Source organism: Lepisma saccharinum, chromosome 1, assembly GCF_977018435.1.
Source record: "Lepisma saccharinum chromosome 1, izLepSacc3.1, whole genome shotgun sequence".
Classification (NCBI taxonomy): Eukaryota; Metazoa; Arthropoda; class Insecta; order Zygentoma; family Lepismatidae; genus Lepisma; species Lepisma saccharinum.
The window spans coordinates 28,996,782-29,021,994 of NC_139229.1; the positions used below are offsets into that span (position 1 = coordinate 28,996,782).

The 25,213-nt window shown below is 36.7% G+C and overlaps 1 protein-coding gene across 1 annotated transcript; it reads left to right on the plus strand.

The window, feature by feature from the left end:
* Positions 1-5,029: 5,029 nt before the first annotated feature.
* LOC145994117 (putative nuclear transport factor 2) lies at positions 5,030-25,213 on the plus strand. Its single transcript, XM_083130207.1, has 4 exons — positions 5,030-5,284; positions 11,630-11,701; positions 16,182-16,280; positions 21,198-25,213. Exons 1-4 carry the CDS (start codon positions 5,177-5,179, stop codon positions 21,309-21,311), a joined length of 393 nt encoding a protein of 130 aa, XP_082986333.1. The 5' UTR covers positions 5,030-5,176; the 3' UTR covers positions 21,312-25,213.

Below are 25,213 nucleotides of genomic sequence, written 5' to 3' on the forward strand. Positions count from 1 at the left end.
GGCTCTTTTGTTTTTAATATTGGCAGGTAATGGCAGATATGTAGATCCTTGTAATGGGCTGAATTCAGAAATATTAACATAGAGCTTGTGTGGAGAACCGCATAGGCTCCATCCAGACTCTTTTGCTGCAAATTAAGAGTGTTTAATATTCAATTGATCTATCAAACTGCTTATTATTTTGTCTGAATTTGTATTTGAATATACAGGTACAGTTTCTGTTATGTGGGGCTGTGTAAATTTTGTGCCATTTGGCTTCTTATATTGTGTAGACAATTTGAGGGACAGCTTATAAGAGCCATTTTGTGCATTTAGAATTGCCTGCACATCTGGATTTATACTGTTCAAAAAATTCTTAATGTCACATTTTTGCTCTGATACAAACCGGTGATCCCTAAGTTGGCCATTAAAACTGCTATGGATAGGTGGTGCATAGCGTAGCTGCTTTGCCGGTCTAGCATTAACAGGTGTTTCATGCTTCCTTTTCAGACCAGATGTAGATGGTTGTGGGGGCAATGTTGATGACTGTGCAGAACAAGAGCCTACATGTCTATTGAAATATGCCTTGCTAAATATTTTATGGCATTTGGGGCATATTTTTGTGGGAGTTCTATATTTGCCTGGGTCACAATTTTTTTGGTGCCTAGCAAAATTGGGGCTGGATATATTTTTATTACACTGATTGCAATATTTTTGATTTGGCATTTTTTGTTGTTGGTTTATTATATAAGATTTCCTGGGGTTCAATTCAAAATTTTGTACTTAATATATATATATATATTTTGTTCAGCTGTGTGCTTTGTATATTTCTTGTGTATATTTAATATGTTAATATTATTAATTTTTATTCTCGGTTTATTATACAAAATTTTTTGGGTTTTAAATCAAAACTCTATGCTTATTATGACAGGTTGTAAAGCTAATAGCCTACAAGTGGAAAAAGAGAATAAATATTGATCTACACTGACCTTCCGCAAATGCCTGCACAGACATGCATGTCCTAGAAAGGCAATGACCTAGCACTGTGTTATGTATTGATTTTTGTATAACAAGCTGGGACAGATATAAGCCTGACTCTAAATAAGAGTGGATTACAACAAACAAGCTGGATGCAACAAATATCAGATTTTCTATACAAAATATAAGCCCTTTTTGTTCAATATACCAGAAATATATTTAATTTGAATAATAAGAAATATTATATATTAAACCAAACAGGCCTGTAAGTATGAGAAGCACTGTAACAACACATCTGTACTCCTCAGCCACTCTCACAATACTGGCTGATATGTAATGCAAAATCTCTTTTTATACCCTAAGCATGGATTAAAACATCTGAAACAATAAAGCAATCAGAATATAACACATCATCACATTATGTCATAATTAACCAATCAGAGAACAACACATGCATAATATTGGATAATAATTTGTTGCACAGCATGATGTAATAGAAATAAACCAAAAGTAATCATGTGTGTGGGTGGGTGGGTGTGTGTGTGTATGTGTATGTGTGTGGGTGTGTGTTTTATGAGGATTTTGGCTTAATTTCAAGTGTATCCAAAACAATATCAAGAAGGGGCATATTTTTAACAAGCTTATGGTCAACAATCTGGCTGATGCAACTTTTGTAAGTATGGGCAAATCAATCTGAGGGGGCTCATCATTTGTACACTGTAGTTTCGGGAAATTCCCGAGGGCATTTTTACAAAAATCTTGGATTAGACAGAGTACCACACTTGAGCAAAAAGCTCATATGCTCATCTTGAGCTAGGTTTAAGTGTAGCCAAATCTGCTTGAGGGGGGCTCATCATTTGTTGAGTTTATAATAGGTCAAATCATACTACTTATAATTTCCTCTGAACTTATTAGAAGAGAAGGATTATATTGGGATCATACGGCTTTGAAGGACAAGGGTCCGGACCCCCCCCCCCCCCCGAAAGACTTGCCAAATACTAAAATTAAGTAATGAAAATATTAGCATTTGTTGCATAATCGATGGTTATTAATTTCCTCTGAACTTTTTAGAAGACAAGAATTATAATGGGATCATACGGCTTTGAATGACATTATAAAGAAGATTTATGTTCACTACTACTCAAATTAATATGCATAAAATATTAATAAGAAACTTACTTTTCTCCAACTACATGTAACATCATTTTTTGTTAATCGATAAGTATTCAATTATTCATCTATATGACATTAATTTCATTGCCAGGGCACTTGTTTTATGTACATTATTCCTATCTTAACTACAGGTAAGCTACTTAATGAATATGCGCTGTAATATCTCTATTCTTATACAGTCTTTTTACCTATTCGTGTAGGGCCTCTCCGATGGCGCAGTGGTAGTGTAATCAAGGGGTCCCGGGTTCGATACCCAGTGGAGGCACATAGTGGTTCGGATCCCACTTTAAACTGTAGGTCCAGTCCCGACAGGGGCGGCGCCAAGGGGTGCTTGCGCGCCTCTTAATTTTTTCCGCACCCCCTTCAGCACCCCCTACGTTCGACTGAAAACATTAACATTAATATGTAATATTATGTCATGTCGTCATATTGAGCGCCCAATGATAGGTACTGAAGTAAGACCATTATTATTGTATACAACAGGCAAGCACTGAAAGAGATACCGATACTTTTCTGTACTGGCGGCAGCCTCTGTAAAGATCAGCGCAGCGGCCGTTTTTTTCTTTCGTCAGCATTGTTGTTATGATTTTTTCGTCTTTTGTTTCTTCAAGTGGTCTGTTCGTGGTTTTTGATAATTGCCTATAGCTTAATGTGAGTTATGTTTTTTTTGTCTTGTATTGTTGATAAACGGTTTATTTTCCGCCTACTTGTTCTTCCTTACACTGGTGAATAATCCTGGCGCCGCCGCTGAGTCCCGATTAGCCTTACTGTGCATAAAGTGGACTTAAAACACCAAATCAATCCTATTCGTGTAATAATAATATAATATTAATTTATGTATAGTAATTGATATAATATAATTATTTTAATTTAAACATTATATTATTATTGATTGATTGATTTGGTATTTTAAGTACACTTTATGCACAGTACGGCTAATCAGGACTGGACCTACAGTTTAAAGTTGGATCCGAACCACTATGTGCCTTCACCGGGTATCGAGCCCGGGACCCCTTGATTACAAGGCGACGACGCTACCACTGCACCATCGAGAAGGCCCTATATTTTATTATTATTCCAGAGACACTTGGTTGCCAACCCCCCCCCCCCCCCGAGACATATTTCTAATACGTGCCTGCCACGTATCCGAATGGTTAGCGCTTTTCTCTCGTCTTTGTTGTCGGCAGACGTCCGTGGGAATACTGGTCCCTAAAGGGAGGGGGGAATGCTACTGATTGCTACCCCAAGTGTCGACGTCAGCGCACTTCACTTGTGCTGGGGATACTTTCTGATAATTCTCTTAACTGGGGTAAAGCATCAGACCACATCAGACCACATTTCCCCAACTTTAAGCACTCGCCCGCCACTTTCCCTAGAAACATTTTGCGGGCTGCCATGGTAGTATTCATCACAGTGTGGTAAAATGAAACCATGTCCCGCGTTGAGCTCCGACTACGAGACGTGCGCAGATTCTAGTCTCCTGGGGAAAGCGTAACAACTTTTATTTTGAGATGTGTATGTGTATGGGACCGGTGGCCACCCACCATCGTGAGGAAATTGGAAATTGGGGAGCTAGGACCTTCTTAAACGGAGAGAAAACCACAGCCATAAATTTCACACCGACAAAGGGGATGCTAGTTCGGAGTTGCCAAGTACCTTGCCACTCTCTCCACCAAAACAGTGGATGGCCTTTCCTTCCTCCCTTGAGCAGTGACCATACCCAGAGAAGGGCTGGGGCTGGCTGCTGATAGGCGAGAAGAGGTAAAAGATGTGGCAAAGCTCTCGGCTGCCAACCATGGCACTCGCTGTGGTTTCGGCAGGTAGAGGGATGGGGGTAAGGGCACTTATTCGTGGTACAAGGATTAGCGTAACCCTGTCACGAGAATCTACAACATCGACTGCGGGGTCTTCTTGCTGACCACACGCCACCCCATAACTGGTTGGATAATCTCACACCTCGACAGATGGAAGTGAGGCTCGAAGTCGGTTGGTAGGCACTGGCTCTCACGGGCTGTTGCGCCACGGGTTATAATGACACCCTATCCATATAGGCCGCGGGTACTTAATTCTTCAGGACCCCAAAACAGGCATCGTCGTCACTGCTTCTACTGAAGTGTATTAACGTCATTATCGTAGTATGAACTTTATCAACCAACCTGTAATGTAAATGACCCCGGATTCGATTTTCAGTGGCAGCAGCGACGGCGACTGGGTTTCAAAACTGGGTGGAAGGGGGCATTTTACTTTCCCTTCGTAGATAAGGAGTTCGGATTAGCCTACCTGTGGGGTAAACTATTTCCGTGCATTCTTTAGTGTCGATGTCCGGTGGCAGACATCACACCGCTACGACACCAGAGTCCCCACATTCGAAGCCAAACCTGGGCATGAGTTTTCTTTCCGAGTCCTTCATCATATCATCACTCCTTCTAATTTTCGCGATTAGCCGCAAGTTGTAGAAAGAAGGAAGTAAAAAAAAAGGAATTAATCAATGAAACTATTGTGGGCATGATGAAAATGGTATTAATTCTTTTTATTGGCCGAAAATCATTTGTTCGACAGTCCTGATAGTCGGAATTTGAAGAAAAGCCCGTTCCGACCAAGAAATTTCCGTCGCGCATACACCTCAGAGGGCCTCATATCTGACAGTTGGAATCGTGTTAAGGGGGGGCTTTGCCCCATGTACCCCTCCGTTTGTTTCGGAAGTGAATCAACAACAGGGTGGATCAAAACAAAAGAAGCAGAAAGAGAAAAACATACTTACATACTCCATATCTGCTAACGACAACAATTATTGCTCCTGAGAAAGATAAGCGTGGAGTGGACCAAAAACAAAGACCGTTTCTAGTTCTCAGAAATAGAAGAAAAAGAAGTAGAAGAAGATGACTATCCAGTGGTGCTGCCACCTATGAATGGCTCACGCGCTGCGAGCTAAAGATACCAGTGGGTAACTTGAAAGGAGGGTGGAGGAAGAATTGGAATAACAGGAGAACCGTAACCTTATTTTTTTTTTAGAACTTTGAATAGACTATTATTTTAATCAAGCATAGCCATGGCGCTTAATGCCCAATATGAGGCCATAGGAAAAGGCTTTGTACAACAGTACTATGCAATGTTTGATGATCCTGCGCAACGACCTAACTTAGTTAACATGTACAATGTGAGTTACATTGAAATGTAATTTGTGTGTGGTGTGTGTAGATTTTCCTGCCATTTATTTTTTTTAGGCTCGATACAGTGCATCAAATTTCTACTAGTATTAGTAGCAATGTGCTTTACGAGATTAAACTCTAATGTGCCAAATAGTTAACTCGTGGTAATTATTGTAGTTATGGGTGAATAATAAATTGTATGGTTTTGGTTGTTCACCTTGTGTTGCTTAAGTTTTCTCAACTTCGCATTTCGATTTATGGATAAGACTTCGTGCTCGGATAGTGAATTTTCCTGTGAACTTTTGTACTCCTTTTTCAAACAAACAATTTGTAGTTTGAAAGTGTGTCAATAATTAGTTTGATTATTAAAGAATTCTCAGGAAAGCTTTTAAATTTATTTGAATGCATCAAAATGACTACCCCTTAGTAACAACATTTTTAATTCTAATCAACCTTTATGTATAGGTCTGGTAATCAAATTTCCAAAATAATTCCTTCATGTAGGTAAACTTTTCTACATTTGCCTGTTTCTTTCAGAACATGTTACTGTCCTTTCTTTGCAGCCTCTGAATTGTGGATAATGAGTAACTGACTTCAGTCTTTATAGATGTCATTATTTATAAGCCTCCAATGAACACAGTGTGATGTATTTAAAAAATAAATATTTATTATTTAGAAATTGTCGGCCCAAGTTCCATATGTCTTATTGTGATTTCATCATGCTACGAATGCAATTTTTACATGGTTCGATTTCGATTTACGTCTGTTAACATGTACTGTGAAGTTTTACCGATTACTTAAGATTTTGTTCAACATATGCTTTCATAGTTAGGTTAGGCACATGTCAGGTTTGGTTCTCTTTGCATTAAAAGAAAGTCCCTAAATGCGTTCTACTAAGGTTCCGATTTACTTCTACATTCATTCCCACTAGTCTTTGATACTTACAGTCGCTTGTCAACAGAAAATATATTGTCCATGGGAAGTGCACATGCTTACGTAAGGTAATTTTTAAGTTTTTATTTTCTAACATAAATAACTTTTGGAACGAGTTTAGAATACTGGACCACTCTCCAATTTCTATGAAATTTTGCCTACTCGCTAATTGAGACGACCTAATCACGAATCTGCATGTAATAATTGGCTGTCAAGTATGGAAATGTAGAGAAAAACTAAATAAACTTATATTTTCCGAACGTAACCCTATTATAACAACAGCAGCTCTACAAAAGACGCCATTTTTCCAACATGAAGAAATCAGTGTGCAATACACCTTTGCCAAACTTACCTAATCAAACGAAATAATATTTTTTCATTGTAGTTTTGCTAATGGAACCTAACCTCGTAGGCATTCCTCCTCTGACGTGTGTGTCCCACTATTCTTCCATGCTGAAGACAATGTAACTGAGAATGCAACAGTGTGGCAACGCTGGAGACTGCGTAATGAATTGGGTGTCACTTATCGCACAATACTTGACCAACCTTGTGCTCTGACGTCAAGGCAGAAAGCTTTTCAATTTTAGTGTGTTTAATTCTCTTAACGTAAATAATAATGTTTCGTTGTATTTATGCTAATGGTACCTAACCTAACCTCGTCTGACGTCAGAACACAAGGTAGGAAAACTGTTGTGCGACAAGAAAGGTCGTAGCGAATTGTGAAAAAAACATGGTTCTCAATTGCTTTGTATGGAGAATCATCGTGGTATTTAACAAGGTTATTCTACACGTTACTTTACAATTTCCATGCTTGACTGCCAATTATTAGATGCAGATTCGTGATTAGGAGGTCTCAATTAGTGAGTATGCAAAATTTCATAGAAATTAGAGAGTGGTCCGGTATTGTAAACTCATGCCTAATTTTTTTCTAATCCAAACAGTGCTCATTACTTTAAGGAAGGTTCAAACTTAAAAAATAAAATCATAAAACTAGAAAAGAAATCATAAAACAATCGGAACCATTACCTGCACGATAAAAATATGTGCCTGTCGACTATTGTTACACTTTTCTTGTTCCCTTAAAGATTTCAATGAGCTATGACAAACCAAATTCAAGTTTTAGTATACAAATTATTTATTTACTTTGATTTGGTATGTATTTCAGTATTAATTTTTGCTAATCATCTTTATTATTATGTCAGTCTACATATATAAATTTTGCACTTATTTTGTCCAAACCTCATTAAATGTTAAAGGCATGATAAATCAACTTAACGCTACAATAACACATTCTCCCCATCATTTCAGCAGAGGAAGTTCAAATATTGTTGTTAACGTAAAGCTTCATTAGTACAGGCTGCTAGTTGCAAGTTATATGGTGGGAATGCTTTTGACTTTGACCTTGTTCTAACCTATATTTTTATTGACGTTCATAAAGTGTGGAAAACAAGAAAACAATATTTTGCAAATTCAAAGCAGAATACCTGTTTCATACTTGGTTTGTACGTTCACATGCACACAGAATATAAGTGAGAGAGAGAGAACTGATCAGAAGTTTGATTTCCAGTAAAGGAATATTTTTGTGGTATACTCCAGTTTAAAAAGTACTTGTTCTTCAGTACCAGTAAGTAAAAACTTTGACAACACAATATTCTGCCTCATACCTGCACCAGTTCAGTCATACTGTTTTCACAAGTGCAAATAATACCATCTTGCACTACAAGTAATAGTTTCTACTTCAATATGTGTATTTCTGGTAACGGTTCCGATTGTTTGATGATTTTTTCAAATTCTCCTAGCAGAAAGACTAATTATCGTAAAATTTTGGCAATCATTGTCACACGAAATTTGAACCTTCCTTAAAGTAATGAACACAATTTGGATTTCGAAAAAAGTTATGTTAGAAAAGAAAGACTTAAAAATTACCTTATGCAGGCATGCACAGTCCCCATGGACAAGGCATTCTCCATTGATAGAAGCAACAGTATGTTTCGTCGACTAGTGGGAATGAATGTAGAAATAATGTAGAACCTTTTTTTAGAGAGCAATTTGGGATATCATTTTAATGCTAAGAGAACTAAACCTGACTTGCCTAACCTAACCAACAAAGCATTTGTTTGTTATCAAGACAATCGTGAATGAATGGTGGTTGGCAAGTACAGAAGTATAAGGAAGTGAAAAGCCTGTGTCAAGGAAACATGCTGTAAGTAATCGCTAAAATGCCGGAGTATGTGTTAACAAATGTAAATCAAAATCGAACAATGTAAAAATTGCATATGTAGCATGATGAAAACCCAATAAACAAAAGAAACTTGGGCCCACATTTTTATTTACAAAACATATATGTAAAACTGGATAATATGGTCTATGTAAAAAGTCTTGAAGTGTAGTACAAATATTTTGGTACTACTTTACTATACCGGAGACAACTATCAATGATTTATTTCGCAATTTTTTACATTGCTAATGTACTATTCTGCATTGCGGAACATTTCTTTAGGTGAAATAATGAATTTCTAACGAAAATAATGTATATTTCTTACATTAACGAGTACTTACTGTTGTTCCTATTTCCCACAAACCATCCACGGGTAGCCCCAAAAACCATTGACGTTAGCCCAAAAATTCACGAACCATCACGGGGACGAAGTATGCCTACTAGGTTAGGTTAGGCCTGTTAGGTTGGGTTCCATTAGCACTCCTTTCGTTCAATGTAGCATATACGGACAATACGAGTGTATTCTGCTCTTGTGCAGAAAGCAAATGGCGGCAGCAGCAATACCGCGTCGGAAATAGATTTTCGTAGAAAACTACATGCATTCGCATTAAAATGGATCAAAACTACATTCCCGAACATCAACAACGCTACAGAAAATGATTTGCGTAAGTACTTTCTCCTGTAAATTTGAAGAAGTCCGTATCCGGTATAGTAAAGTGTTACCAATATTTTCATATGTCTGTGGCAACCATGTTTTTTTTAAAAAAAATTTCAAATCGGTCTTTGATCTCAACTGATCAGACTGTGGAGTCATGGTATGAGAATATTACAAATACACATCACACCTCTTGCAGGGCGTTAGTGGATGTCATGTTATAATTGTAGCTTTAATGCTAAACAACATTGAATATTTTAATAGTACTATGATGAATTTAGCAATATTGACTTTACCAAAAAAACATTTTTATCATTATCTGACAGTTTGAAAGGATAAAACTGTTTCAAGAGATTAAGAAGGATATAAGTTGGTTATGACGATGGATCCATCTATTTCCAGGAACATGTTTTAAGCTGTTATTCCTGAGGATGTCACAGTAACTAACTTCTTAGTGTTTGACCACAATTTTTAGGAGCTTACAAACATTGAAGCTCATACTTTTCTCATGACAAAGTCCACAAATCATTCTTTGTGTGATTAGCATTCATAAGTGAAGAATGTACAGGTTAATTTTGTCTCACTTGCACTTGTATGAGAGCTTTTATTTAAAGCCTGCCCAAAGTTCCTTTTGTTTAATTGTAATTTCATCATGCTACGCACACATTTCTTACATGGTTCGATTTCTATTTGTCTTTTAACACATACTTTGGTGTTTTAGCGATATTGCACATTTGCTTGTGAATGGTTTTATCACTTCTGTATAATATTCGTCTTGCTACCAGCCATTTGTTTACTGTCATTAGTTACTGACTTCTGCTGCCATCTGTCATACACATGTGAGGTGCAAGGGTTTTTCCTGAATTGATTAGTTTATCATTTGGTGAGCTATTGTATAGTTTCTAAATGCTGAAAATATCAATAAATGCCTTCGTAGTTAGGTTAGGCAGGTCAGGCTAAAAGCTCTTAGCATTAAAATGTGTCTAAATGCTTCGTAGTTAGGTTGGGAGTTTCTCAATTACAACACCCCTTTGAGTCTCATGTGGAGAGCCAGCAGCGAGTAAATACAGGAATAGTTTGTGGAATGCCTTGTCAATTTTAAACTAGAATGTTGTGTAAGGTACTTTAAAATCTTCTTGCCACCTGTAAATAGGATTTTTAGGAAGTACACACAGTGCAAATCACTTTCGGGAAGCTTCAAATTTACTTCCACAATCATTTCCACTCTTCTGTGGTAATTTTTCTTTATTATATGAACAAAGTATGGCTTTTTAATTGGGAAGTGTGGATGCTTGCATAAGGTAATTTTTACATATCTTTTCACCAATAAATTGCACTTTTCCGAACTCCAAACAGAAGTAATTTTTTTCACCAAGGTTGAAATTTACTGTAACATCGTTTCCACAATTCTGAGAATCTTAGTCTTTCTCCTATGAAACTTTTAAAATCATTAAACATTCAGAACCGTTACCAAAATCCTTGCATAAAAACATGTAGTGCTTTAAATCTTGTGCCCAGAGAGTGTGCACATGCTTGTTGTAGCCATTAACATTGTTGACCTGATTGATAACTGTGTGCAATTGCAAATGTGTACTTCAGAGTGTGTTACTTCAATAAGGGTAATTAATCTAGGGGTACTACTTTACTATAGGGGTGACACCTATAAATCATTTATTTCACACTTTTTTACATTGCTAACATACTATTCTGAAATGTTGAACATTTCTTTAGGTGAAATAATGAATTTCTAACGAAAATAATGTATATTGCTTACATTTACGAGTACTTACTGTTACTCGCTATTTCGATTCTGTAACGCACATTATGGCGATAGTGTACTGGTTCATCGTGCGTTGTGAGAGTGTTTTGTCGATTTATGCAGTGTTGCAACCTTGTTCACTGGAAAATACCTACTTTCGTGCCCGGATTTGAAATTATGCTAATACCTCACAAACCATTGACGTTAGCCTCACAAACCATTTTCCATAAGGTTAGGTTAGGTTAGGCAAGCTTATTTAGAAAAAATGAAAAATACTCGACACGTCATGTTATAGTGAAAACACGGCAAGTTTGAAACACTGACTATGGGGTTTACGTCATCTAACACTCGGAACATTGTGCTCTCGTGCAGAAAGCAAATGGCGCCAGCAGAAACAGCATGTAGGACAGAGTTTTTCACAAAAAACAACATGCATTCGCATTAAAATGGAAAATTATTTGTGTAAGTACTTTCTCCTGTAAAAAGTAAGAAATCCGTCACCCCTATAGTAAAGTGTTACCAATCTAGGCAAAAGTAAAATGAGTTGAAATATGTATTTAGCACCCACTTGCACATCTGTTAGTGTATTTTATTGCTCTCAGCATGTTCCAAAGCCAAGAAACTTGAAATGGTTAATAAGATTAGAAATTGAAAATAAGGGTTCATATACATATCACAAATTATTGTGATGGAGGAAAGGTTAATTCATTAGTATAAGTATATGCCAGTTAATTGCAAATAGATTTTAATGTGTTTACATTTTGACAGTTTGATCTCTCTGTTTTTAGACTGAGAATTCCTTCATGACCTTTGAAGGAATACAGCTACAAGGGGCCTTAAAAATAATGGAGAAATTAAATGTAAGTATTGTATTACATTTATTTACTTATTAACTGTGTCACAGTCATTCTTTCATTAAAATGTATTTTGTAAATCAAACAAGTGGCTGGAACTTATGAAGCTAAAATAGAAGAAACACCATCATTGGGAGTGTTAGATTTATTTGTGAGGTTTGGAGAGCAAAGTTTGATGATATCATTTTTTTCACTATTTGAGTGTTTACAGCTTGTTTTTATGAATAAAAAAATGGCAAAAGTACTCCAAGGTAGGAGTTTTTTTTTTTACTTGTGTGTGCCATGCTTTTGGATCAAATATCTCTGTTATTTGTGGTCTCTATACCCTAAAACACATCTTACATGAAACTTTGAAATCTATCAATGGACATTTCCACTTCGACATGAAAAACGTTCTAAATCCATTCATTTTACAGATAATGACACAAACATGAGAGGTGCAAAATATCTCGGCGATATTTGTTTTGGTTCTCGAGAAACACGCATTCAAACACCGCCGAAATTCACCTCCTACATCACGGATTTGAAAACGTCCTCTCCACAGACACGAGGTCCTCTGACGTCATCCCTTAGAAATGCGTGCAGGCAGGGCTTCTGCTGGTCCCGTAAACTTAGCATGAGCCACAGAAGCGAAAGCAAAATCAGTTGTTACTGTGTAAAACAAGTATCTTGTAACTTCCAGTGCAAAAATCTGTGCTCCATTTCTTGGAGATGAATTATGCGCTAGCAGTAAAGCAGTATGTACTATAATTCAGCCACTCAGTAGAGGGTTTTCCCATTAGGGTGACAAAGCAAAACTTGTAACAGTAAATGGCTGAACACGTGGTCAGCCTTGTTCATTGCGAATACATAGGTTGGGTCTGACTGGCAAGAACTTAATGTTATAGGAATGCCTTTTGTGGAATTACAATATTTTCGTCATAATATTTTCTTTGCAAATTTTAAGATAATACGTTTAGAACACACTGGTTTACACTCAAATTTCTGCAATATAAGAGGTGATACGGTATAAAAAGGTACGGGGAGTTTTTAAATTTTTATATTTAGCCTACTTTTACGTCGCTTTTCCGTCACTTTGTTTAACCGCAACGATGAGAACGCATGGTTAATTTAGTATGTATCTTCTCTAACATCACATTTCTTCATACTTTTGGCTAATCGCTACAATGAAGATGAATGACTACAAGCAGTATTCGAAGTTGGGGTGCAGGAGGAACCCCCCCCCCCCACACACACACACACTACCACCACCACCAACAAGCACAATCTAAGTATCACCCAACCTGCCACGATACAAGACAAACTTTTTCTTCTGTCCCATCTCATATCGAAAACATTCACTTGTCTCATCTCCTTTTATGAGACGAGATGGAAAATGTCTCATTTCGTGAGCAACACTAACATTAACAATAGAAGCATCCCCCTAGCTGACCCCAAAGTCTCGAGCAAACATCCTCCCATGTAATAATTTCCAGTTCAATGAAATGTCACTCACAAGGAATCAATCATGCCCAGGTCGAGAGTCAAATCTGGAACATGCGACTTCCTCAGATAAATCATGAATTTTGTGTATAATAATTACAACGCCAGTTTATTCGTGGTAATTCTGAATGTGCGGTTTGGTTTTAATATTCAGTTTTCGAGGGCTCATACCGTCGAAACGAGGAGTAAAAAAAAAACATTAAAGGTTTTGTTTTTGGTATTTATAATGATAAGCCTTTGCATATGTTGTTAATTCTATATTTTTCGAGACTTAAGACAAGATCGAGAATTGCTCTCCCAAACTGAGACAAATGTTTATAAATTGAGACGAGACTGTCAATGAGACATTTACAAATAAACATGCGTTCGGGGTAACAAGATGAGTACAAAATTCAAAATATGTCGTACCATTTCAGTATGGAATATTGTTATACACATGGGCATATATGTAGTTCACGTGTGGGGGGGGGGGGGGGACTGGAATGGATCAACTTTTGGTATGATTAGGGTTGCTTTATTTCGTAAGTGAAAATCCAGGACACTGCTGGCCGGAAGCTTGTTGGGGAGCAGGGGGTGCTGGACCCGACAAAGTTGTGTGTATGTCACGAAGTCACGTTAGTATTGATACTTTTCTGTTCATTTTGTGTCACTGCGTTTTTAAAAAACAAATATCTTTGAGATGACTCGAGGGGGGAAAATAACTGATTTGACAGTCTCAATGCAGTTTCTTATCGCAGAAATTCCGAAACTATCAGGAAATTGCAGACATTTGGTCTGCAGTCCCATCTGGTGTGTGGAATTACGTAATTTCGTTCCCATCCGTATCCCGTCTTACGTTTCTAATTTAAGAGAATAAAATAAGTCCGAAGACATTTTTATGAACAAGCGGATGAACAGGGAACTCTGGTAATTTCACTGAACCAAAGGAGGGTGGATACGTTAACCCCCCCCCCCCCCCTTAAATATGCTCTTGGTCATACACATTATTTCCTTGTAATAATTATACATAAACTAAGTATAGATATGTACTGTGCAACTGATGTAATCTTCTCAGTGTATGTTCTCTTAATTGCCCAAAAATATTTGATCATAATTTGCGCAACAGAAATGGAACACAAACTGAAATTGCTTTATGGAAAATAAAGTAAAATAGGCTTTATAAATAAAGTGAAGAATGTGAAAATTCTTATTTTGCACTACATAGGTTACGGTAAATTTCGATAAATATAAGTTTAAAATATATATATTTTTGAAAGTTTGGTCAGCAACCAATTTTACAAGCAATATTTTTCGCATGACCTGAGAACACGCACGCAGCAGAACCCTTTCATTTATCTTGCAGGTGAGCAGCAGGGATATTTCATGGAAGAATGATCATTACAAAGCATAGCTTTCCTTTCCACTATCGCTCCTTCTTCCATTATTTAAGTCTGTACAGATTTGTAAAACTGCTGCACCTGTTCGTTCACCGTGGGCTACCCGCAGTAAACTGGACGCTCGAAGCAGACGACAAACGAGCTCTCCCTAAGTCGTGACGTATTAACATGGCGGGGCGTGTTTTCAGTGCAACGCTAGCCTCGCAACTTTGTAAGTCACGTTTCTCGGAACTGGACGCAGAGAAACGCGAGAACTTGCAGGGGTCATTTTTCCAGGATGTAGTTTTTAAAATTGTTGTAAAGACAAAATAAGTGGAAATGTCCATTAAAAGAGAATGACTTAATTGTTGAGAGAGTACAGTCGGCCAAGGGCTTATTCTTTTTCTAGGCAGAGTGTAACACTGAGAGAAACTGCAATTGCTGAACTTCTAAAAACAAAGTGAATGAGTTGCATGATCTTACTAGAGAAGATGTATGCTTTCCCCCATTACCAGTGTGAATTTGTATCTATCAATGACGTTGTTACTTGCAGTGATGTATGTAGAAAAACTATAGCTGGCGCAAGGTCTGATTGTGTAATTTCAATATCACAACGGTGCGCACATATTTTCTACGTGGATAGGTTCTGTACATGCATATAAGCACATACTGAGCAGATTTTCTGATTACGTAGTATATTTTTATGCAGAACTAATTTTTTCATCTGCTTCTGTATGCTTACGTGAGTAGGTTGGGTGGGTCAAGTTTGGTGCTCTTAGCATTATAATTATGCTCCTGTATATAGTGCTACTATTCAATTGCTATTAAGTAGGTTAGGGTAGTTAGGTTAGACTTAACACTGCCACACTTTGTCATGTGGTGCACATGTATATAATTATTTTCCATGTGAAAAGAATTCTTCCGACAGTGGAAACTTAGATGCATGTTCAGCATACTTGTCATTACATAATTCCTTGCAAATTAATATATTATGTTGTTAAAATGCACAAATTAGTTTCTCCAAACTTCAAACTTGCTTTCCCAGTAATTTTTCTGTATTCTAAACATTAGTCATAATCCTCGGTAACTTATGAAAATTGGTATGAAATCAGAACCCTGATATCTCATTTATCAACTTCCAGCTTTCACCAGTTCTTTTTTTAGTGACTGTAATGGTAGTCTTGAGTCTCGCACCATGGGTCATGCTTCGAGCTCCGACTACGCATTCGAGTCTCCTGGAGGAAGCGTAACAACTTTTCTCCTGAGATTTCAACCTGCATATGGGATTGGTGGCCGGCCACCCACCATCGTGGAGAAATTTGGGAAGCTACGAATAAGTAGCGTATCTCGGTCATGGAAATGTACGAGCACGACCGGGGGTTTGTCGTTCTGTCCACATGTCACCTTGTAACTGGTTGGATGGTCTCCCACAGCGGAAGGTTGGAGTGAAGCTGATAGCATTGGGTACGCCCTGGCACTCACAGCCTGTTGCGCCAAACGTTAGTTAATGGTTGCCTGCTAATTTCTGGATGAAATTTCAAGCAGAGCACCTGGTACAGAGGTTAGACAAAATACTAATTGGTTAAAATACTGTTTAACAGGTTTCTTCCTTTTGAAATTCTAACAGTATTTTATTCTTTCTCTTCCAGGGTTTGAGTTTCCAAAAAATTAACCGAATAATTACAGCTGTAGATTCTCAGCCCATGTTTGATGGAGGAGTGTTAATTAATGTCCTTGGCCGATTGCAGGTCAGTATTGTTAATTCTGTATGTACACATGGGAATTGTGGGTTAGAAGTTACAAGTCGTAATGTTGATAATGATGAAATTGTGAATGTTCATAGATTCATAGATTTCACTGAATATCATGTATTTCTGTAATGCTTACCGTAACCTGAACGAGTGAGTATTCAACTTTGACTAACCTACAAGATTATTATTGTTTTGCCTAATGTTTTCAAGTATTGTTATTAGCTGAAAGATAAGAAGCATGGTTTGTACATTAGTCTTCAAAAGCTTATTGTGGTGGAGTAGTTCGTGCAGCATGCTATGAAGCCAGGGTTCGAATTCAAGCCCAGGCAGGGGTGTTCTTTGTGAGTGCCTTCATCATATCATCACTCATCCATCTCATTGCTATTAGCCAAAAGTTGCACAAAAGTGACTCCATAACAAAATATTGAATAATAGATGAACATTTTATAGTTTATAATGACTTTCTTTTGATTTATTTGCATTTTATATTTATTTTATTTTACATGTTTATCTCTGCGAGTGCTAATTAAAACCATAAATTTTCATGTCGGGGGATTGGCCAGTTTTTGTAATTCATGTGGCAGGTGTCAAATCATATTTTTCTGCAATGTGTTAGAATTCTGTTTTTCTCTTATCAGAGGTAGATCTTGTATTTTTTTTTATTTCAGAATAAGGAACTTTAATGACGATGGAAGAGAAAAAAATCATTATTTGAGAAACAGTAAATGTAGTGAAAGCTTTACAAGTGTGAAACATGTACTTGCATTTTCCATGCCTCTATTTAAAATTCCAATTTGTTTTGTAGAGGTTCTTTAATTTGTGGAAAACAAGTGTGTATTTCACATTTGCAAATTATGTTTTGGATAGTAGTTTTCAAGGTACCAGTTTTCAACTGTTCTAAATTTTACTGTTAAGGTAAAAAACAATGTGGAATGTTCTTTCACTGAGCGTACATGAATTTCTTGTCTTGTCTGTGTGGCAGACAGATGAAGATCCACCACATGCGTATACGCAGACATTTGTGCTGAAACCAATAGCCACCAGCTTTTTTGTTCAACACGATATCTTCAGGCTAGCATTACACGACTGTGCCTAAATCTTCTGTCCGTGTCCACTGTCATGCAGGTAGCATACGGTAACTTTGATTTTGCTTGTGATTGAGTTAATGCCATGGAAGCATGTTTGTGTTAAAAAGTATTCGCCCTCTGCATACATTAACTCTTTCTCTCCCTCTTGTTTCACAGATGTGCAATCTGCTACTGATAAAAAAAAAATTCATCCAGTAGGATTGACGGTGTTTTTTGTATTTTATATACTGTGTGTGCTGCATTAGACCCTGCTAGTGTTTGTTTAAGAGTATTACAATTCTTCATGCACAAAATACCTATTGCCCTGATTTAGCCTTAGCTTACCCTTGTCATTCGAGGAACTTACTTACCTGAAAGGGGGGGGGGGGCTGACAGGCCCCCACTTTTTTATCACTAAAATTCACGAAACTACTTTGTTATTGAACCATTGCTTCCTTTGTTGTTTATACAGGTACAGTTATATTAATCATAATAATTACAAAAAATTACCACCATTAATAAAAAATAAGAACAAATTATTTAATAAGTGTCAAACACATATTTTATCATTTACTAAACCTCGGAAAAATCATTTTAATGAGTTATACCTAGTCTGGCCATAAATACTGTTAAACTTTCGGCTTGGACTGTACATCCGGTAGTAAGGCTCATGAACCATGCTTGTGCTGAAGTTCACTCCTGACCATTGTGTATTCAGCTGTGAAAGATCAAGAGTGTATCTTCTTGTGCTTAGCATGGAGCAGGGTGAATATGAAACCAGAATTGCTCTGCATATGGTTGGGAAGTCACTCACTGAGATTTTCCAGCCCCTAAAAATCCCGAAGATCAGCAAAAGGTTTGTGTATCAGAGAATCCAGAGATTCACTGAGACTGGTAGCATGAAAAATCGCCCAAGAGTTGGTCGACTTCACACTGTATGAACAGCTGTGGCTGTTAAAGCAGTGATGGCTCGCATCAGCCGAAATCCCATCCGGAAGCAAGTGATAATGGCACAGGAGCTGAACATTTCACAACAATCAATGTTCAGGCTACTTAATGAAGACCTTGGAATTGGAGCTTACCGGTGGAGTACCGGAAATTTCCTGACGACACAAGTGAAGAAGCAGAGGGAACTGAAATCGAGATGGCTCCTGCAGCGGTACGTTGCTGGGCATTGCATGATTCTCTTCACTGATAAGAAATTGTTCACCCGGTTTGGTGGGGGGTGAGCTATGAGAGTTCCTCCAGGCCTTATTTTTGAGAAAAGGGCTTAAAAGCCGTGCGACAGTGTATGTGGAAAGTGTCCTGGACCCTCTCGTGACACTGTTGAACCAAACAATGTTTCACAATGAATCCTGGATGTTCAAGAAATAATCTGCCCCAGCTCGTAAGGCAAGGGTGACGCGACTGTGACTGGAGACAAGTGTATTCGATTCCATCTCCACTTTTGATTGGCCATCTGATAGCCATGATCTCAGTACCTTGGACTACAAACTGTGCCCAGAGCTAGAGGGGACTGTCTGCAAGAAGAGGCACCCTATAACTGAAAGTTAAAAGTAGCAGCAGGAACTGACTTTCCCATGAAGACCATCCGTGCTGCAATAGATGCCTGGCCAGGGAGACTTCGAGCCTGTGTGAGGGTGAAAAGTGTACATTTTGAAAACTGATTGGTGCTATTTGTGTGTAATATATGTAAGTGTAGCATACTAAAAGAACATTTAAAAATCGGAAACCATATTCAATTTATTCACAAAATAGTGTGTAACAGTATTTATGGCCAGACTAGGTATAGTAATTATAATAATTGCAAAATATACCATCATTGTACACTATTTCAACTATGAGTGTCACCTTGGAACACATCCTGAGAGAGGAAAGAGGGAGTGGGGCTATAGGCCCACCACGTGAATTTTGCCTCTAGTTATGGCACCTTTATGATTTTATGAACAAAAGTAATGCAGAAATATTGGGAACACTGTAGGAAACAATGCAATTTATTATAATTTTTTAATTGAAAATATTAACAGTTGATAAATCTAATAATAACAGGTGGTGGGAGACCCCCTCCCCTTTGGGTAAGCTAGGGTTTACCTTTATCCTTGAGTAGTATTGAACAAAAGAATAAACAAATGTGCATAATGCAGTTTGTGCATCTACTAATACCAGGGTACTGGAGTAAATGCAAGCTAATACAGCTGATAGTGTTTTAGTGCTGTGAGTAGCACTCCACCTTTGAAGTCTGCAAACTAGCTGTTGCAGATTGCAAAATGCGATCGTAGTTTTCAGTTTGGCACTTGTCTGCATCTGGTGACTGCAGTTCTGATCTTTGTAAATGTGGTGGACAATTTGCATGTTATTTTGATTCTTTTTAAGTGGATATATTATCTTTACAGATTTCAGAAATACACTAAAGCTGCTGACCAAGGCAGTCTTTATTTATGTTAAAAACAAACACTACACTATGCATGTGATATTTCCACTCCATATCAGAGTTTTCTTCAAACTAAGAGACAAATTCAAGTGAAGACTTAAGAATTTCAATTTAAAATGCAGGCAGAAACTGGACTTGAACGTAGGTATCCGGCATATCACGCCATTCCTCCACCAGTTGAGCTACTGAGCCACGTTCAGTTTTTGGCAAGTTCTTATTTTTCGCTGCTTTAACTGCTTGGATTTGTCTCAGTGTTAATTGCAATGGAGCTGTAAATGGAGTAGAGCTGTAAAATAGGTGAAACAATGAAGTGGTTTGTTTTTATGTCCTGCAAAATTCAAAGGATAGGGCAATGTATTTTAATATTTGGATCCATAATTAAAATTTCATATCTTCATTTAAATAATAATAAAATGCTAAGTTGTCATGTTTCAACAATATATCATTATTAGGACTCGGAAGATGTAAAAAAGAATTCCTAAAAATAATTTTCACTCCTAAAATTAAATATTGATTTTTTATAAACTGCAAGAGAATAGTTTAATAACGAAGCAAAGGGAAACCAGCAAATAAGTGCTAATGTACTTTTCTGCTATATTACTCCAGGGATACATAAAATACACTGCAAAAAGTGCACAGAATAATGAAACTGCAAGGTTTTGTGTATAAGTCATTCGCCTACTTTCAGAGTGGGCCTTGCATATTACAGTAGCATCTGGATATACAGTTGTTTCATGTGCATCAAATATTTTTATATTGCTCTTAATTTTACTTTCAAACCACAAGGATTCTCAAAGTAGACTTCACCCAACGTATTTTAAGTTAGTTGGAGGAAAACAAAGTTACCAGAATTATTTATTTAACCAATTGCCAAACATTTCAGTTACAAATAAAATTGTGCATTTCCATTGACCGTATTTTTGTTTAATGGCGAACTTACTAAAAAGACATGTAAGAAAATTTAAATAAATAAAGAATGCCAGCAAATGCATATGAATTTATGAAACAAGGGAGATGCAAAATGGAATAAAAATGACAAAAAAAATACTATAAATATGACCTAAAAGCAAAAAATGTAAATTAAAAAACAATGTTTTCTGGTTCCAACTTAAGGGAAACTGACTGATATCAAGTTTAACATTGTTTTCGAGGCTCATAAAAATATGATTTTTCATCAATTTCCGAGCCCTAGTTATAACTGTAACATTATTCAAACTAAGGATAAATTATCTGATGAAGGGAGCGGGGTTTCTCCTGAAATGTCAAAGAAAAACATCAAAAATGTTGTTTTTGTGCTTGTAACAACCAGAAATTACAAGAGAGAAAATTCTATAATGCAATATGTATGTACATACAAGAAAAATATCTCTGGAGTGGAGCAAAAATCTGTTCAGTGCTATTTTCTTTCTGTTCCAGGCTGACGATGATCCACCACACTCATTTTCCCAGGTGTTTGTCCTGAAGCCCTTGGGTAATTCTTTCTTTTGCCAACACGACATTTTCCGTCTCAACATACATGACACGGCATGAATAGATTTAGGAATTAAACTCAGGAAGTGTGTTGGAACTGTTGTTGTGATCTTGAAAGAACAGAAGACGTTAAAAATTTTTGGAATGCGATGCTGCTTTGTTCTCTCCACATAAACTCCAGGGAAGTGCAAAATAAGAAGGGGGGGAAAAAGGCTGAATTACTTGTATTGTGATAAGGGCAGTTTACAGAGCATTTTCGTAAATCCTGGTGTTTCCAATTGGTGGTGAGTTATTGCACCCTGCCTCCCACCTTTTTTTTTCAATATACTTTGTACTTGTGTCATGAGGCGTAAGGTAAATAAAGAGGTCTGCATTGTTACTAAATACAAATACAAATTCAGTGCCTGTTGTTGAATAGTTTCAGAATAATTCGGAATAATGAATTTTAAATATAAAACTCATACTTCATCGTAGGCAAAGTAGTTTTGCATTTAGTCTAATTTCTGGCCAGAGTTTACCATAAGTTTGCCATCATTTACACTACAATTGACACTGAACTGATTGGCAGCATCTACCAAGATGACAATACAGAGTTATTAACTTTGACATATCATAAAACACTACTTAGTAAGTGTAAATCATATTCCTTGCAGTTGCTAAATGCATCTTCATTCAATCTTAAAACTACAAAAGGGGGTGGATTTTTAATGTTTTCAAAAATGACCTCTTTATTGTAACTTACACCTTGCATACAAGTTTCTAGTTGATGCTAGATACTGAATTTGTGCTTGCCCTAACCAATATGTTAGTGAAATTGTGATGCTTTTTATGCCCTGCCAATTACGAAATGTAATTTTTGAAGAGACGAGAATATATGTTTTTACTTTATTTCATTAAATTACATGTGTTAGTAGATGTAGTCAATTTTGTAAGCAAAATAATAGCCTAATATTAAAAATAAGGAACACTACTTTTTTTTTAAAATGCCAGGGGAATATTTGTAATTGCAAGCACTTGAACGCTGTTATAAAATATAAAAAATTAAAATAAATTAAATAATGCAAGTGGTCAATTTCATCTTCTTGTTGCATGATGCGCTAGTTGGCATAGCTGGGAAGTTGCCTTAAGGTCTTGCAGATAAAATTTCAATTTATTATATTTACATGAGACTATAGCAAACATGGTGAAATGTTTTCATAGCCAGTAATATGCATATGTCCTACACTAGTGTAAATCTTATGGATTTAACTTTATTTTCGTCTGTTTGTTTTTAAATGGACCTTGAAGTTAGCACATATGATTAAAAGAAATTGTAATATGGATGTAGTTTGCAGATGATTTTATTTTGAATGAGTTCAGCAGTTGAATAATGGAAGTCACCTGGCAATCTGAGGATTTGATAATTTTCAGCCTATCTGCATCTTACGGCTAGAAGATATTAAGCATCAAGCCTGCATTATAGTTATTATCTATGTGCTAACTTTTTTGCTATGTTAACACTTTGATTATGGTCTTGTTCAGTAAGACAATATTATTTACACACCACATAATTATTACATTTAATGCAAACCTAGTTAGTAATAAAAATAGAAGAAAGTACCAGTGAGAAAGTATATAAATGCTTTGAGATTTTATTTCCAGATATATTGAACATGTGGTAATGTGCACTGTGTAGAATGGAGTAGAACCACAAACAGTTGCTTGCAAATTTTTAAAAATTAAATTTGTGTTCATTTATGAAGTGTCCATGCTAACTGAGCTTAAGTACTTGATTTATGTGTACATCATTTGGAAAATGGCACTGTCACAAGCACTATGCCAGAGATTGACAATGTGCAGAGCCCTGCTTTAACACCCCTTATGTACCTTTGTGGAATGCCTTTGGTCATATTTTGTCACATCGTTTGCAGATCATGAAGACTGTTTGCGATCGGTAGGGCTATGATTTTATGACGAATTTCCATAAATTGTCGCAATTAGCCAAAAGTGGCAGAGAAGTGATTACTAAATAACAAAAATAAAAATAAATAGTATAAATTTCCAGTTAATAAATTGTTTTTCTCATAACTACTTCATAGGTCAAATTATTTAAGCGATTTTTTTTTTTAAAGGCAAGAGAAACAAGTATTGAAGTTGAAATTATGTAGGTCTATTTATTTTATTTGGCTTCCCGTGTAGCCAGGTGGTTAGCATCCTTCCCTTTAGTGTGAAAGATCCCACGTTTGTTTTCTAGTGGGAGAATGCAAAATTTTGGTGATGACCCAGCATGATGAGGACAATTGGACAGACTTCAGGCTCAAAAGCCAGAAACAGGGGTGACATGACTCGAAGCACTGACAAGTTACCCAGTGAAAACCTGCTTGGCAGACTTTGGTCCTCAGAAGACTTATTAGGCTATGGGGTTCAGTTTGTATTTATTTTATTTGAAATATGAACACCATGTGCTGGGTTATTTTCACATACATGTTGTTAATTCACTTTTTGAACCCCAAGTTGCGATGTACAATAATCATCTTGTGTAAATTTATCAAATGCAAATAACACCCTATTGTTGGCCAACAATTTGTATGTAGAAAACCAGCTATGTTTATGAAGAAAGGTTTTATACCTCGAAGAAGTAAAAAATATACTGAATATGAGAAAGGTGATTAAATTAAATATGCTCAATCATGTAGAAATAGACAAATGTACGGTCATGGAAAAAATACTTCCCCCTTTGAGCCTCAATGCCAGTAGTCTTATGGGGGAAGTATTTTTCCATCACTGTACATACACATGCCCTAAGAAAGTACTTTAATTGCTTTTTTCACATGAAGTTACATATATTTCATGAACACATAACCCACACCTTAGCCCTACTAAAGTAAAATTTTAGAATACCCTGTAGGTCATTAAAGATGGTGTGGTCATTGGTATGATTTATACTTGCTGTTCTATATATCTATAATAGTTTTCTTAAATCAAAGTCAATTTTCTGTTATAAAAATTTAGACAACAGCACATGTAAATGTAATCAACTCAAAGATGGTCCCAAGTTCTCTAGAAGGTTATGTAAACTTGCTTCTGCAGATGCATGGTCATTTCATGTGTACAGGGTGTTGCTGTACATTGCCAACAGACTTGCAGTATGTTGAGGACATAAAAGACTTTTCTTGATAACAGTTTACTTGTAAAGCTTTCATTTAGATGCTACGAGCTCTCAAGAAATTGCATTTTCTATCCCGTGTATATGCAGCCATGCAGCACACATGGTGTCTGTCAAATGCTGCATCTTTGCTGACACCATAAAATTTAACACTTTCCAACAGAATAACTAAATGACACTGGCAACCTTGGATTTGTATTGCACGACTGCATACATTTAAGCTATAAAACACTGTTTTTCTAGCGTTTGTGGCATCGAAACAAAGCATTGATGAGCACTTTTTTCCCCAGAAAAGTTAGTATTGTACAGTGAGACCCAGTATATCACAGGAAGCTCTATGGCATTTGAAAATCACTAAATTATGTCGGTGGAAAAAGCTTTGACAAGTTCCTCACCTATTCTGCATAGTGTACATCACCAGGCATTTATATAGTTCTTGGACAACACTGAAGACCATAGTTATCAAACAAGATCTCAGTAGATGCGACCATACAATCTTCGATTCCATGACATTGGTGCTGTTTATACATGGGAGTAAATAGCGGCATGTTAGACCGAGAGAAGACTAAATAAATAAATCAGATTTTGATAATTCTAGTTGTTGCTGTGATAATGTGTTTTTGATATAATTCTGCATACTGTAGTTGTGATAGAATTTTTTTCGAATATATTTGGATACATGACTATAGAGCTGAACAATATTTCTGGAACAATATTACACACAGTTCAGATGTGAATATATAAATAGCTTGCTTTGCACCTCCCATATACCCTACTACTGCCAGTTTGAAAAAGTATAACTTAGTGGTCTATGTTA

What these genes read in the sequence shown, in the direction of transcription:
- LOC145994117 (XM_083130207.1), top strand. Translation starts at nt 5,177, where the DNA reads ATGGCGCTTAATGCCCAATATGAGGCCATAGGAAAAGGCTTTGTACAA. An exon ending in AAATAATGGAGAAATTAAAT is followed by an intron (nt 11,702 to 16,181) that starts GTAAGTATTGTA and finishes TTTCTCTTCCAG; the next exon opens with GGTTTGAGTTTCCAAAAAAT. An exon ending in ATGTCCTTGGCCGATTGCAG is followed by an intron (nt 16,281 to 21,197) that starts GTCAGTATTGTT and finishes TTTCTGTTCCAG; the next exon opens with GCTGACGATGATCCACCACA.